At 34.0% G+C, this 16537-nt stretch overlaps 1 protein-coding gene across 3 annotated transcripts in view; it reads right to left on the bottom strand.

The window, feature by feature from the left end:
- The window catches only part of LOC105339713 (serine/threonine-protein phosphatase 6 regulatory ankyrin repeat subunit B), a 77781-nt gene that overhangs the window by 32381 nt on the left and 28863 nt on the right, over window positions 1-16537 (bottom strand). For all 3 annotated transcript variants that reach the window (XM_066068563.1, XM_066068564.1, XM_034474376.2), the window contains 3 exons: window positions 4776-5400; window positions 4500-4541; window positions 1201-1248 (listed from right to left, as the gene is read on the bottom strand). In XM_066068563.1, coding sequence (XP_065924635.1) covers window positions 1201-1248; window positions 4500-4541; window positions 4776-5400 — 715 coding nt within the window. The remainder of the gene's footprint in view (window positions 1-1200; window positions 1249-4499; window positions 4542-4775; window positions 5401-16537) is intronic.

Raw genomic sequence — 16537 nt, 5'->3', positions numbered from 1 at the left:
TCGAACCCAAGCATTAAAAAATTGGAATATAAAAAATAAATTTTCTCGAAAATATGTCAACCAGACCCTACAAAAGTGTTAACTTGATCTGTAGTTTGACATTTTGAAGCTGTTCAGCAAATTTCATATTATTCCTCAAACGCAAAAAGAAAAAAAGTGTGGAAAACTGAAGTGGGACAGACAGACGGACGAACAGACAGACAGACGGACGGACGGACTGACAGACGGACAGACGGACAGACGAACGGACTAACGGACGCAGAGTAAAGCTATAGTCCCCTCCGGTGAAAAAAGGTAGGAGACTAAAAATAGCATCACGCGTTCCATAGCTTGGTTTAAAACAAATTTGTACATCAGTTATAACATCATTATATTTTGACCATTCGAATAACCTTTTATTTAAAATTAAAGTAAATAACTTACACATATTACTAACAAGACGTATACCTCTGTAGTTTTTAGGGTCTATAGAATCACCTTTTTGAAACACTGGAATAATAATTGATGAAGAACACGTACTGGGAAAAAACCAGTATTTAATATACAATTAAAAAGATAATGTAATATAGGTAAAAAATAGTCTTGAAATTCAACAAAATATTCGTTCAAAATTCCATCCTCGCCGTGGGATTTTCAGGCTTTAGATTACCGATAGCCTCTTTAATTTCATCAATACTTATATTTTTATCTAACTCTTCAAAAATACAATTAATATCTAAACTTTCATTTCCGCTTTCCATGTCACCATCAATCTGCGTGGTAGCAATTGATTTAAAATGCTCATAAAAATTTTCCAAAGACATTTTTGAATTAGTTTTAGACCTTTTCTTAAATTTGGCGAAAATTGTTTTGGGTTGTTTCGTTTTAACATGGGTCTAAGGTTAGGGAACTTTGATGCTTCCATCCAGAGTATATAATCCCATTATCTAAATAGTGTATTTTTAGTAGATCACATAGAGATGGAACAACACCTATTATTCATATTAATAGAGGTAAGCATAAATCCCTGACAATTTAAAAGTTCAAATGAAAAATGCAATTCAATTTTGAATAAATATTTGCAAACTGTGTTCGAAAATCCCATTGTTAAATATCATTGCATATGATCATGTGTCCCTTTTAAAATATTGATATTCAAAATGTTATCAAAAATACATAATAATAATAAAAACATAAAAATGCTTTTTTATATAACTATACCTTGAGAACTAGATTTTTCGTTTGCCTTTTTCATCTCTTCTACATTCTCTGCAAGAATAAAGATTAATTCTATTAATGTATGGATTTATTTTGGATCCGTTAATATATTTGCGTATTTAAAACTATGTTTGCCAGTCATATGAATACGTAACATTTATTAATTAATTTCTTGATCCTCAAACACCCAAATACCTTTTGAACAAGGGCACCACAAAGCGGAGAATCCCCTCCCGAAATGAAAATATTGTGTGGGGAAATGCATTATTCAGAAATAAACATGTAATTGAAGAGACCAAATATAAAACTTGTTAAAAACTATTTGAATTAAAATATTTCATTTATTCCTATCCCCATGCACGCTCTGTGTGCATCCATGGTGGATGGATGCATTTACGTGGTTGTACAATTGCTCCCATTACTAGGGAAACACACCACAAACGTGTTAAATTTTAGTAATATAGTTTAATAAATTATCTTTATCCAAAGACATACATTACGCATGTAGACAATTAGTGTAGGCAAATTAAAGTTTCATATTGAAATGGAAACGTAGCTAAGATCTAGCCTGCGTTCAGGATCGTAGCGGCTAGGTAGGGCTACATAGCGGCTACGTTGTTGAATGGTATGCTAGCCTGGCCGCTAGGTAGATATTCATAGCCTATATATTTTATGCTAAGTATCGAATTCAAGATGACCACGTTAGTTACCACTTGTAACAAACACATAATCTATTTACATAGTGATATTTTATTTATCCTTTAAGTTATAATGAATCTTAACATATATATTTCCGCTGGTAATTAACAAATAATTTCAATGTAATAAGTCTTTAGTTGAATATTTCTAACTTCAAATCTGAAACCTAGCGGCTAACCTAGCGGTCAGTTCAATACACCTAGATATCTATGATCTTGCGGCTAAGCTATCAGCTACGATCTTGAACGCAGCCCAGGCGATTTAAAGTCTGCTCTATGAGAAAATTCGAGTTAACATGTCGTAATTTTAATTTCAATATTTTAAAAAGAGTAACATACATACATATGTATGTATCTTCACCGATTAACATGAAAATAATTACCAGTTAATCATGTTGACGATATTTGTTAAAGTCTCTTCTGATTTTTGAATTATGAAACTGTTCTTTTCTAAGTAATTCGTGAAATATAGCCCGAAATTCGGCTCAGACGGCTGCTTGTTTCGATTAAATAAGGGTGAAATTAATCTATTCTCGCTTCAGTTTTTCACTTTAGAAATCCTTTCAACTCTCCATTTCTCAAAAATGTTTTTCTTCGTATCTTTACAGGGCTTATATCAAACAAAATATCAAGTTGTTGATTTGAAAGGTTACTTTCACGAACCAGAAGTCGTACATAAAATTTCTTAGTGTTGTAATTTAAACGATATCATAAAAAAAAATTAACGGAATTCCTTGAAAATAAATAGGGTTTGTCCTTTATACATGCTATTATATTATTATTAAATAGGGTTTGTCCTTTATACATGCTTATGAAGTAAACGAAGTTTGATATACATGCATGCGAGGATTTTCTTTAAATTTTGCTAAAAGGCTGAAATGGACACACACACACACACACACACACACACACAGAGCAGCGATGCTATATCCCCCTCGCAACAAGTTGCGCGAGGGAGAAAAACATGAGTCATGGTTCATTGTGATGTTAACATACCAAAACATGCAATGTTTCTATTACACATTTACATGTATTAAATCTTATTATCAATTTGTTAAACCAACGTGTTTGTTACCCTTTATATTTGTAAAACAACTCTGCAACTCCCCAAACCCCTTTGTAAGAATGAAGATAAAATCTTTAAATATCTAAAATTATTTTGATCTTTTTCGATACATTTGCGTACCAAAAACAGGTCTTGTCATTTACATGAATATGTAGCTTCACTTTATTCACATTTAAATTATCAAATACAAACATATCTTTTGAAACAAGAGGTCCATGGGCCACGTCACACATATCTTTTGAAACAAGAGGTCCATGGGCCACGTTGCTCATCTGATCATCAGTTCATTTTATCATTTGAATTTAGTTGTTAAATAGTTTCCCAATATATTTCAAAGTTAAACATTGAACCCCTCTTTGGGCCCAGATATTAGTCTAAGGTCACATTTTAGCCAGTTTACCATTTGTCCTTTTGAAGAACACTTGCATTCTGGTAACTGATCATTGCACTTCTTGAGAATCAGATTTTTAAACATTTTGTGTATATTTCGATGTTAAATTTTGAACCCCGTTGGGCATTAAGCATTAGTTTAGGGTTCACAATTTTAACAATTTAGAATCATAATTATATCAGGTTGCTTGCATTATTATTGTATTATCATAAATTGTGCTATTGTAGTTCTTGAGAAGAAGATATTTAAATATTTACATACACATTTTTATGTTAAACTTTGAGCCCTCTTGGGGTTCCAGTTTTAGTCTGGGGGTCACAATTTTAGAAATTCTAAATTTTCGTTATATGCCTGCATAGTAATCTCACAAATTGTAGCACTGTAGTTACATCTATTTAGAAAAAGGGTTTTAAACATTTCCTCATACATTCATATGTAAACTTTACAATGAAACCTCTTCATTATGCCCCAGTTTTAGTTTTGAAATGACAATTTTAACTATTTAGGATTTGCACTATATATACAAGCTTTGGTATAAATAGTGTTATTTCTGGTGCAGTGGTTCTTGAGAAGAAGATTTGTAAAGACATGCATTCTAAATTCACTGATTCGCAATTTTTTTTGTTTTAAACATGCTCTGTCGTTTATTTTAATAATTAAGAATCTCCTTCATATAAGGATGTTGTGTACCAAGATTGTTTAATATTGACCTAATGGTTTAGAGTAAAAGTCAAGAATAATGCAAGCTATGATGTAAATGTTGGCATTGCTGGTGGATTGGTTCTTGAGAAGAAGATTTTTTAGACACCTACCTTAGTTTTATTGTATCATAATTATCCCCCTTTAAAATAGGATTAGGCCTTTAACTTGAATGTTTGGAATCCGGTATTCATAAGAATACTTTGTACTAAGTTTGGTTAGATTTGGCACAGTGGTTAAAGAGAAGAAGCCAAAAAATGTGGAAAGTTGACAGACAACCGGTCGGACGACGGACAGCAAGCGATCAGAAAAGCTCAGTTGAACCTTCAATTAAGGTGAGCTAGAAAGATGAATCATTTTTCTTCGTGAAGCTAATTAATCAAAAGAATTAATGTTTCTACTTTATATTAATTTTATGATCCATTTGTTCAACAAACTTGTTTGTTACCTTTCAGATTTGTAACATCAGTCTGTAACTCTTCAAAACCCTCTGTAAGAAAATATGTTAAAATTTATTAAATTATTTTTGGATCCGTTTTGGTTACATTTGCTTTATAAAAACTGTTTGTCATTTACAAGAATATATAACTTCACAGACCAACATACTTTTTTGAAAAAAGGTGAGTCATGCTTTATTCAGGTGTTAGTTAACCAAAACAGTTAATGCTTCTATTCTAATCAATTCAATTTTATTATCCATTTATTAAACCAACTCTTCTGTTACCTTTCAGATTTGTAACATCAGTCTGCAACCCTTCCACAGCCAACAGTTTGTCTATGTAGTACTGTGTCGAGTCAGGGTCCATACAACAACTTTTTAATTTGATCAGAGTGTCATGGTACTTGGTTGCAGTCCCAAGATAACCTTCCAGCTCTTTCACAATTTGAGAAATATGATTCCATCTTTGTTCAAAATCTGAGTCCGAGAGAGAAAAATCCGTAGTATGTCCATACCATTCGTTTCGTAAGATACGAACCCGTTCTATGTTTGCCGACACACTTTTATCAGTAAGCTCTGGATTTTTTCCCCAGTTATTTTTATGTTGAGGAATTGAACATATGTTACGTAAGAGAAAATAGAGCAACGTAATGTCAAAGACAGAGTAGTTTTTGCCATACACGAGCCGTTTTTGTTGTTCACTGATAGAAGGTTTTTTGTTTTGATGTATGTAAGTTTTAACTTTCCTTTCCAAGTCAGGCGGAGATATCTCTTTTGCGAGAACTTCGCGCAGTACATCAATGCAGGGACCCAATAAAGCCCGGGCAATTCGAGCAACATGTGTAGTCCCCCGAGTTGACTCATATTTTGATAAAGACATCCTTCTCGTATGTTGCATTAACAAGATCTCCTACAAAAATATATATGAAAAGGATGTGGAAAAGTTTTCATTTATTTCAAGTAATATCAACAGGGTATTAGCCGTTAAAAATATTAATAGGGAGCGTGATCATCCTATATCAAGAAAATAGCTGACCTAATATTTAGAACTTACAATTCAATTAAAGGCTTTTGACTTGTGTTTTAATTGCTATTAAACAAGATTTGGTTAGAACCAAGAGTCAGAACTACATCACGCCTCCTTTACTCTGCATTTTTTTCAGAAACGTAAAGAAAGCAAAATATATGATTAATGAATGAAATTTATAATATAAAATGCGATAGTGTCATCGTTATTCATTACAATTTTCATTACGAGACTCGGGTGTTTAATTTGGCTCTTCTGCGCAGGGTGTTGCACATTTGATTAAAGATGTCGTAAAGCGCAAATGCGGTGTAAAAGGTTCAAAACGTTACATAAATAACTATAATTTTTTTTAATTCTAAACAAAATTACTTTTCATATATAAATATCTTTATTGAAATAAATCCTTTATGTAATGTTCGGAAGTCATTTCATCATTGTCATGGTAGAAATTGTCCCATTGGTTCTATGAAAGAAGACGAAAATGTGAAAAACTTTATTAAGCCGATGACAACAACGAAAACCACGACAGACAGCCTTACATGAGCCTTTGCCTCAGGTTAGCCAACAAAACTTTTATTCAACTTAAAATATCCCTTAAATTAATGAAACGAAAAAAACGAGCTTATTTATTGATATCTATACTACTATATTAAATTGATTGACTCCAATTTTAGGGCTTTAATACCGAGAATTCGGATGAGTACTGTCTTTTGTTTTATACATTTTAAAGATCATTGGTACTTGAAGGTTACCAATTTGTTTTTATTTTTTCTAAGTCAATCTTCGCTTATTAATAATTAACGAAAACTCGTTTAAAAATTCTGAAATCCTCTTAATTTTTTGGATTCTACAATCTTGCGCATGTACATTACATTCAGGCTAAATCACGGGAGGCTCTTAAGTTTATGTTTCCATAATATCACATTTGCGTGGATAAACTTAGAAACGATATTACAAATACATGTAAATTTTCATTGAAAATTTGTCATATATTCTGTTAATCAAGGGAAATGCGGGATATAACACTCAGTGCATTTAATATGAAAAATCCCGAGAGTTTCGAATGTCAACATGGTGTGTAAATTCGAAGCAAGTAAAAAACGCTGGTGAAAATTGTTGAATTCTTCATTAATATGAATTAAATTTTTAGATGAAAGATAATTACAGCCTCCCCAAAATCGTTTCGGAGCGATTCTACGTTTACGATCTAAGATACGTTAGTGAAACGGTCGTCAGCAATGTTTTGCTACATTGCGGGTATATGGGAGGCATTTCAACTGTGGCGATTACCTGACCCGAGACACAGTTAGATTATTCTATTACGCAGAGTGTATTGAAATTAAAATCATTATGTGAAGGAGAAAATCCGAAAACTGTCCATTCTGCGAGAGAAAGAACTGATCAAGGCCCGAAGGACCGAGAACAGTTTTTTTCTCTCACAGAATGGACAGTTTGAGGATTTTATCCTAATTAAAACATTTTCTTTATTGTTAACTTAAAGCTGACATGAATTCTTTAATACGCATTATTTCCGTTTTATCTCCGACTACCGCCATATTAGATCTGGATTTCTATTGTCCTGCTCATCGCTACACACCCCCTATATAAGGCCGAGAGTGTTATTCATGCTTCACCGCATTTAGGAATTTCATACACCCGAACACGTTACCTTGGACGAAATTAAAAGACGTGAAGAAATGCGTTTCGAACTAAAATAATATGACAACCACTTCACTGGCAAGATGTATCCAATAAACGACGAAATAAGACAGACTGAAATCCAGGCACAGATACTTCAAATATTCCTCGATAATTGTAAACCGTTTTCCTGTGTATGTTACACAACATCACACATGCGCAAACCACACACTGTGGCAGACCGAGCAATGTCAATTATCGCATGGATTTCAGAAACAGGGCGTTTTTGTAGGAAGGGATGGAAACGTTCTTACTTTCTTGGATTTGCTATCATTTAGCAACTGTGTTGGATGTAGTCCGCCAGGGTTTTCAAGAAGGTGCAGACATTATGCACTCTGTATGAACGACACACGTCACGTGTTCGATGTGGATGCGAAGTAAGGCAGCACGGTCTGTGCAAAATAATACGGGTACATTGGACATCTTTTCAAAGAATAAATATATATTTTGTATTTCATTGATTGTTGTTTTCTCTATTCTCTATTACTACATTTTACTACAATGTGTAGTTCATGCATTCAGAAGTCCGTGCAACGTGAATGCCTCGATCGGAAAGAAACCGACCATAACTTTCGCAACAGGTATATATACCCCAGTGGCAGTAGAGGAGGGATCAATACTAATACGGCGACCAAATGCTTTTATGAATTCATGTCAGCTTTAATAAACTGTCTCCGGTGATGGCTTGAATGATTTCTAAGATTACGTAACACTCTTGATTGTCCATTTAAAAACAACAACAAAAGTTGCGAAAATAATGTTGTATTGTTGAACTTAATGGGCAGTGCCAGGTATAAGTTTAAATTTAAATGATACCTAGGGTGACTTCTGACTACTTTCTGGTTAAAACTCAATGAGAAAAGATGTCTTCATTAGATGGAGAAAGTATATTTTTGATGCAATAAAAATTTAGGGATTTAGAAGAAAGTGTAAATACGGATGGCATTTTGAGGGACATTTTTGACATGGAAAAACAAAACAGCAAACCACTGACACGGTTTGATTTATAATTAAAACTGGATTTGTTCTTAGATATATCGGAAGAATAATTATTAGAAGCTAATGAGTGAAATAAATCATGGAAAAGGGGAAAAATTAAGTGACGGATAAGGGGGAAAGTTCAAGTGATGGAAAAGGGGGAATTCAAGTGATGGAAAAGGGGGAAATTTAAGTGATAGAAAATTAAAAGAGGGAATTCAAGTGATAGAAAAGGGGGGATTTCAAGTGATGGAAAAGGGGAGAATTCAAGTGATGGAAAAAAGGGAAATTCAAGTGATGGAAAAGGTGAAAATGTGCGATACCTGTGATTCCAATAGCAGTGCACCTAGTGAAATAAATATAACTTCTGGAAATATGTCTTTCTCATTTAAATTCTGATATGTTTCTTGAGTCACATTGAAATGGTCAGCGTATTTGTTGTGTATGTATGCCTGTTTTCGGAGATGATAAATTCATATTGTTGTAAAATAATATTTTAAATACTAATGTTGGCATTTATGTTTATATTTGAATTTAAGTAAATTTTCCTAACTGTTGAGGACCATGTGTGAGCATTGTATCAACATTTAAAACCTGTACATTAAGCTACCTGTAGCTGTACATTAAGTTGGAGAAGCTGTCGATTAAGTTAAGAATCGACAGTTTTTCAACTTAATATACAGCTACAGGTAACTTAATGTACAGGTTTTAAAAATCCAAATATATTACGGTATATAATGAACCAAAAACAAAGGATTACATATTAACAAAAATGTTTTAATGTAGGCTTAAAGCTTGGTTATTCTGCCCAAATTAAATCATCTGGTGCTCTCTTTACCTAACCCAGACTCTGATTTTACAAAAATTTTAAATAAGGAAATTTACCAATTTTTATGGGGAGGCAATATTCACAAAGTAAAAAGAAACACTATTATACAGGAATATGGATATGGTGGTTTAAAAATGATAGATTTTACAGATTTTAGCTCTGCTCTAAAGTCTAGTTGAATAAGAAGAATGATTTTCTCAGGCACAAAATGGATAAATCTCTTAGAGGCAGAATTACAAACAAAAATTAAAAACCTATGGGTTAAAGGTATGGACTTTACATCTAATTTATGTAAAAATACAGCAAATATTTTTTGGAGAGAAGTTTTTAACAGCTGGATTTTAATCGTAAAAGCAACTTGACAAGAAGTTATGAATGTTCCATTTGAAAACATCTGGCTCAACCCCCAAAAAAAGTTTAATAACCGTTCTTTTTTCCTAAAACACTATTTTAATGCTGAATTTTACACATATACAAGATCTTTTTGATAATGTGGGTGTTTTTCTCAGTCTAGAAACAATAGACAACCAAAATATAAAAATAAATTTTATTGAATATGCAAGCCTAAAGAGAGCAATATTTGAAAGATTAGATAAGACAATATCAATGAAATCAAATACAAGTCTGGCCCAAGAATACCCAGTCACATAAATATCTTCTTCACCAATAAAAAAGGTTGCAAAGACACGTATAACAAACTTATTAAGAAGAAAAGAGATCCAATTACATCTGTAAATAAATAGCTAGAAAGGGGCTTTTTTTTAACAACAAAGACTGGAACAAAATATTTGAAATTCCGATTAAAATTACTAAAGAGACAAAACTACAATGGCTACAATTTCAAATTTTACCCAGAATAATACCAACTAATGATAATCTTCACAAGATTAAGGTTAAAAAATCCCCAGTCTGCTCCTTTTGTAAAAGAGTTAATGAGACTATTGAACACTTATTTCTAGATTGCTATTGTGTAAAAGAATTAGGGAACTATGTGAGGAGTGGTTTTTAAGGAAATTGGAAATGCAAGTAACATTTGACAAAAACTCAATTTTATTTGGAAAATATAAAGAGAGAAATTTGTATAAAGTACATAATCTTTTAATTCTAGTAATAAAACAATACATATTTGTAAGTAGATATAAAGAAGTTCCAAAGCTGAATTTTGGTGCACTCGAAAATATTAGCATTTATTTTCTTCCATAGAAAATAGGTGCCTTTATTTCACAAGAAAATATTTGAATTACTGTATATTGTATGCAAAACATAAATTAAGTCGCACAGGATGAATGACCATCTTTAAGTCCTCCTTAAAGATAGCTTAAAGGTGTTTAAAGGTAGCTTAAAGACGATCTTTAAGCCACCTTTAAGCTATATGTGTTGCTTAAAGGTGGTTTAAAAAAAGCGTAAAGATGGCTTAAAGGCAGCTTAAAGACCATCTTTAAGCCACCTTTAAGCCATCTTTAAGGACAACTTATAGGTCCTTAATGTCCAAACTTCTTTAAGCCACCTTTAAGCCACTTTTAAGCTACCTTTAAGCCACCTTTAAGCCATCAAAAAAAAATTTAATTCAATATTGTGCTTAATTTCCAACAAAATGTATTAACTTTATGAAAGAAAAGGTATTTAAACGGTTTTTGTTCTAGAAAGAAAAATGAAAAAAAAACAAAAAAAAAATCCGGCCATGGCGAGAATTGAACCTGGGACCTTTAGTTTACTAGCATCACCACACTTCCTCTGCGCCACGGCAACTTACATATATATATGCGTTTTTATATCCTACATATCAGTGGATATTGAATCACTGTTTTGAATGTGTTTACTTGAAAAGATTTTGACAAACCATTCAGTTTGTAACAATCAATTATATCTAATTTATAAATTACATGCATGCATGTATTTAGAATGAAATACGGAACTTGGTCTTCAGTGAACAAAAATATATTATACCTAAATGGAAACCGTTAGGTTCACTATAGTAGGCTTTCTTAGTTAATAAATTTAAACCGAGTAGATATACGTTCATCTAATTTATAGCTATAAAAATGAAAGAAAGAAAATGGAATCCTTTCTTTTATTAAATGCATTGATAATATTAGGGTATTTGTTCAATTTCCCGGTTTTCATGATCGCGGCGCCGTTCCAATATGTTTAAATATTTACATGTAATTATATGTACATGATTTTTAAACTATCAATTCTATAACAAACAAAATTACCAATTATCGGTGACGTATTTACTGCATGTGGCAATTGCAAATGACTTGTACATACAATTGTATGATGTGCCAGGCCAGGTATATTTGACATATTTACCCTTATACATATATTTAAATAATCAACCCCTATTTATGATCACCGGTACATTAATTAATTAGCCTCAAGATTTTACTCTTACATACATGTATCGTTAATTTAAAGACGTAACATTTTTGAAACCCAGAGCTAGGAAATAATACTTTGAAAATGAATTACAAATGTAAATTAACTTTTATTCACTAGACTTATCGTATACTCGTATAAACTAAGATTCAACGCCTTTAGAAACCCTGACGTGCACCTGGGCACACGACACACCTGTTGTGTATATCTTGTATATTCTGTGTTAGTTCCAGGGTTTTTTTTTAAGTTGGACAAACAATAGACTTTAATTAGATATACACAATCATGCACCTGGGCACACGACACAACTGTTGTGTATATCTTGTATATTCTGTGTTAGTTCCAGGGGTTTTCTGAAGTTGGACAAACAATAGACTCTAATTAGATATACACAAACGAACAAAACTATGTCTAGACAAACAAAGCAGTAATATCCTGCCCGATATAACAAAGGCAGTTGAGAGTCTTTTCATCTTTAACATGTATCTAGCAAATCTAGAGTTAGAAATAATGAAAATTGAAAAAAAAATACAAACCTTAAACCAATTATCAAATTAAATCATGCATTTTTGGTTCATTATCTTTATTTTGTTTAATAACCGGATGAACTGAGAGAGAGAGAGAGAGAGAGAGAGAGAGAGAGAGAGAGAGAGAGAGAGAGAGAGAGAGAGAGAGAGAGAGAGAGATTTTTCACCGATTAATTTATAATAGGAAACAAACATACTTTAATTAGTTTTATGCACATATTAAGATACAGAGACTGCGCTCATCCCTACAATAATTTTGAAACCCCCAAAAATTTATAAAGAATATAAAACGGCAATCTGTGTCCATCGGAGCGGTGCTGATGATAGCGATCTGTGTTTAATGGAGCGACGATTAAAACCGCCTGGAACACCCCCCCCCCCTTCCTTGGAAATTATATTATCACTCGGATGACCCCCTCCCATCCTTATAAATTAAAGAGCTTTTACATTTAATATATGTATTTATTGTTCAGCTTGATCAATATTGACTTAAAGGCCACTTAAAGACAGTGTAAAGGCAGTGTAAAGAAAGCGTAAATGCCACTTAAAGATGCTTAAAGGTGGCTTAAAGGTGGCTTAAAGAAGTTTGGACATTAAGGACCTATAAGCACTTGCTTAAAGGTGACTTAAAGGCGGCTTAAAGGTTGTATAGCCTTTAAGCTCCTTTAAGTCGCATTTAAGCCACCTTTAAGGACTTGCTTAAAGATGGTTTTTCGCCCTGTGTCGGGATCGGTTGCCCCCCCCCCCCTTTACAACTTATTGGGATCGGGTTCGTCCTCTCGGTTTCAAATCATCACTCTGGGCTGAAAACATCTAAAAAAGGTGGGCAATGTATTTTCCAAAATATTAAGCTCATTTTATGCATCTGTAAAAATATAATGGTGTAACATCTTAAATTAACCTTATTTCTATACATATTTCATGAAAGTTTTATACGTAAAACAAATTGTTGATGAGGATGGTTCGGATTGTACAAATGTAGATTACAGTTCGTCTGCATGCTCATGACGGCACACAAAAAGTGACAAAATATTTAAAATTTTAGAAAATTATCAAATATTTTATAACTATAAAATATTTTAAAATCTGTTCATGAGCGAGAGATGGCACCTAAGAAAAAGAGGAACCAAGTGGGGCCGATAGGGTCACGGAGAACCGGAACCACGCGGCCCAAGAGGAAAAGGATGGTAGCGCAGCACGGACCATCCCAGGCTGCTGAGAACCGTGTACAACAACCTAGTCCCTCTCGCCAGGCGAGGCCATCCCAAAGTCACAATGTACCGGGGCCATCTCAAAGTTGCAACGTACCGGGGCTATCCCAAAGTCACAATGTACCTGGGCCATCCCAAAGTTACAACGTACCGGGGCCATCCCAAAGTTACAACGTACCGGGGCCATCCCAAAGTCACAATGTACCGGGGCCATCCCAAAGTCACAATAAACCAGGGACGCCGGCAGGACAAGAAACAAGTTATATGAATGCACGTGCTCTAAATGTTACTTTACAAAATTGTCCCTTGCCAATAGAGAGTTTTAATTCCAATCTATCTAGCAATGTTTCTCAAAATATCAAAGCTTAGATTATCAGTTCTGCCTATATTGACCTGGCCCTGCTTCTCGACAATACATCCCCCCATGAGGATGCTGAAAAACAAATATGTTTTAATGAAAAAGGGGAATCGATTACAAAAGGGTATTCCAAGGCTAATGCTAAGATCAACTCAATTAGCAAGTGGACAGATGCTTTTATTGTATACAGCTGTATATACACTACTGTCCACCCAAATTCTTTTCAAGGGCTACTTAAAAACATGCACGATGTCAGATTAGGGGCCTCGCGATGTAATGAGGGGGACAATGGTTGGAAAAAGTAGGATGAGCAGTTTAGGCTAAGGCGAAGTGTTGATACATCAATCTCATGGTCAAAAATAAATTATGAATTATGGTTGATGTTTATGCAACACAGTACTCAGCCCCGTACAATCACTAGTCTTACAACTGCCACCTACAATAAATGCTACAATTTTAATTTCAAAGGTAGCTGCGATAGGCTAGGCTGTCAATACATGCATCAGATGTGGGGAGGGTCATCCTCAATACTCTTGCCCCCTGTCAAGTTCTAGCTTTCACAGTTTAGACCTCCAGGACAGAGTCGACCCCGTTTCCAGCCTCCCCTCCCCATCTCTACCTCATTTCGGCAAACTTTTCGACCCCAAAGATTTATGGGCCTTAGGAAGAACACCCATTAGGGTTCAAAACCTTTCAAAGTACTTGGATGAGTACCCAGATGTTAGGGCAGCATGTTTTTTCCGGAATGGTTTTGCAAAAGGGTTTCAGTTAAATTACACTGGACCTCGGTTACATGTCACATCCAAAATTTTAAAGTCAGCTTTACAACATCATGATGAATTACTAGATAAGGTTTGTAAAGAAATAGAACTTGGTCGTATAATGGGTCCATTTGATAAATTACCTTTAGCCAATTTACACTTGTCACCAGTAGGAGTGGTTCCAAAATCAGATGTGGGTGGCGCATGGTTACTCATTTATCATACCCAGAGTCAAGTGGAATAAACTTTTTTATAGACCCTGAATTATGTACGGTCTAATATGCTTCATTTGATGGGGTTGTTGATATGATATCAAAATTGGGAAGTGGGGCCTAATTAGGAAAACTAGACGTCAAGAGAGCATTTCGTCTCATTCCTGTTGATCCAGCAGACTTTGACCTATTAGGTTTTTCAATTGATGGGCTTTATTATGTGGATAAATGTCTTCCTATGGGCTGCTCTATAAGTTGTAAAATATGGTAGACATTTGCAACTTTTCTGCATTGGCTAACACAGTATAAGACAGGATTAGACACTTTAGATCATTATTTAGATGATTTTATTTTTGCTGGTAAGGGAGGAAGTCAGGACTGTGCAATTCTAATGACACAGTTTACATCACTGACCAAAGAAATTGGAGTACCATTAGCTGAAGACAAAACTGCAGGCCCCACTACACAACTTACATTCTTGGGTTTTGAAATTGACACAGTGGATATGATTGTTAGTACCCCTGAAACAAAATTACACATTTTGATGGAGTTGGTTGAAATCTTTTAGGTAGGAGTAAAGTTACTCTGCAAGAAATGCAATCATTAGTAGGTACTTTGAATTTTTTCTGTAAGGCAATTAGGTCAAGTAGGGCTTTCATTAGAAGGATGTATGATTCTATGTGTGGTTGTTTAAAACCGCATCACCATATAAGGCTCTCAGCCAGAATCAAAAGTGACATCAAGATGTGGCTGAAGTTTTTAAATAGTTTTAATGGCATAACATATTTTCCAGGGCTACATTTTACAAAAGAACTTACATCAAAGTCGTAAATATTTACTGTCTTATAAGATGATCTTTAGAGAACAAAATTGACATAAAACCATTTGTTTACAAAAATTTCAATTCCCATAATTATATTTTTTAGCCATAAGAATAATTCATTGATTAGTTGGTGACTAATTAGCATTCAATAATTTGGTCGTAAGTCGTAAGTTCTTTTGTAAATCGCAGCCCTGAGTGAGATTGGTGTGATTTAAACATTTTAGATTTTTTACTGACAGTGCTGGATCAGTTGACATGGGATGTGGGGCATATTTCCAGGGTAGATGGTTTTTCTCCCTTGGCCTAACCATTGGAAAGATCAGGATATTATGAGGTACCTGACATTTTTAGAGCTTATCCCAGTGGTAATAGCAATAGAGTTATGGGGCCATGATTTACAGAATAAAAAAAATTCATTCAGGGTAGATAACCTTTCATTGGTTAGTGTTATTAATAAGCAGTCTTCAAGAAAATAAGTGGGTCATGGAATTGGTTAGACATTTCGTGTATAGACTAATGTTTCACAATGTCTTATTTAAAGCTAAACACATAGCTAGTATTGACAATAACATTGCAGACTCTCTCTCTCTCGCAAGCAGTGGCAGCAATTCAGGAAGTTAGCACCAATGGCAAACACTTTTCCGGAGCCAATACCAAGACCATTAGTCAGCATGATCTACAACTTCAAATAAACAATTTATTTGCGGCATCTATTTCAAAAAACACAAAGAAGTCATATGAAACTGGATTGAGAACTTTTGAAAATTTCCGCCTTGACATTGGGTACCAGCAAATCTGGCCTCCACCCCTTGATCATGTGGTGCAGTTTATTGCATATTTATCCTGTAACGATTACACTTATTCTACAGCCAGGGCCTATGTATTTGCTATTAGTTTTCAGAGTAAAATTCACAATATGGCAGACATTACAAAAAACTTTATAGTGAGTAAGCTTCTCGAGGGTATGAAAAGAATTAAGAAAAACGTTGATTCACTGCTACCAATTACATTGTCTTTGCTTACAAAAATTGTTCAGATTTTGCCAGCAATTTGTTATAATTCCTATGAAATAAGGTTATTTAGAGCTGCTTATGTATTAGCCTTCCATGGGTTTTTAAGGGTTGGAGAATTTTCTTTGTCAGTAGGCAACAGCGTGCATTCAATTCTTCAAGTATCCGATGTACAGTTTGAGTTAAATTTCTCTAGCGTCTGTATCATAATAAGAAGTTCAAAGTCTGATCAAC

Source organism: Magallana gigas, chromosome 8 (genome assembly GCF_963853765.1).
Source record: "Magallana gigas chromosome 8, xbMagGiga1.1, whole genome shotgun sequence".
Lineage (NCBI taxonomy): Eukaryota > Metazoa > Mollusca > Bivalvia > Ostreida > Ostreidae > Magallana > Magallana gigas.
The sequence above is the reverse complement of the archived record's forward strand: the minus strand, read 5'-3'. Positions and strand labels throughout refer to the sequence as shown.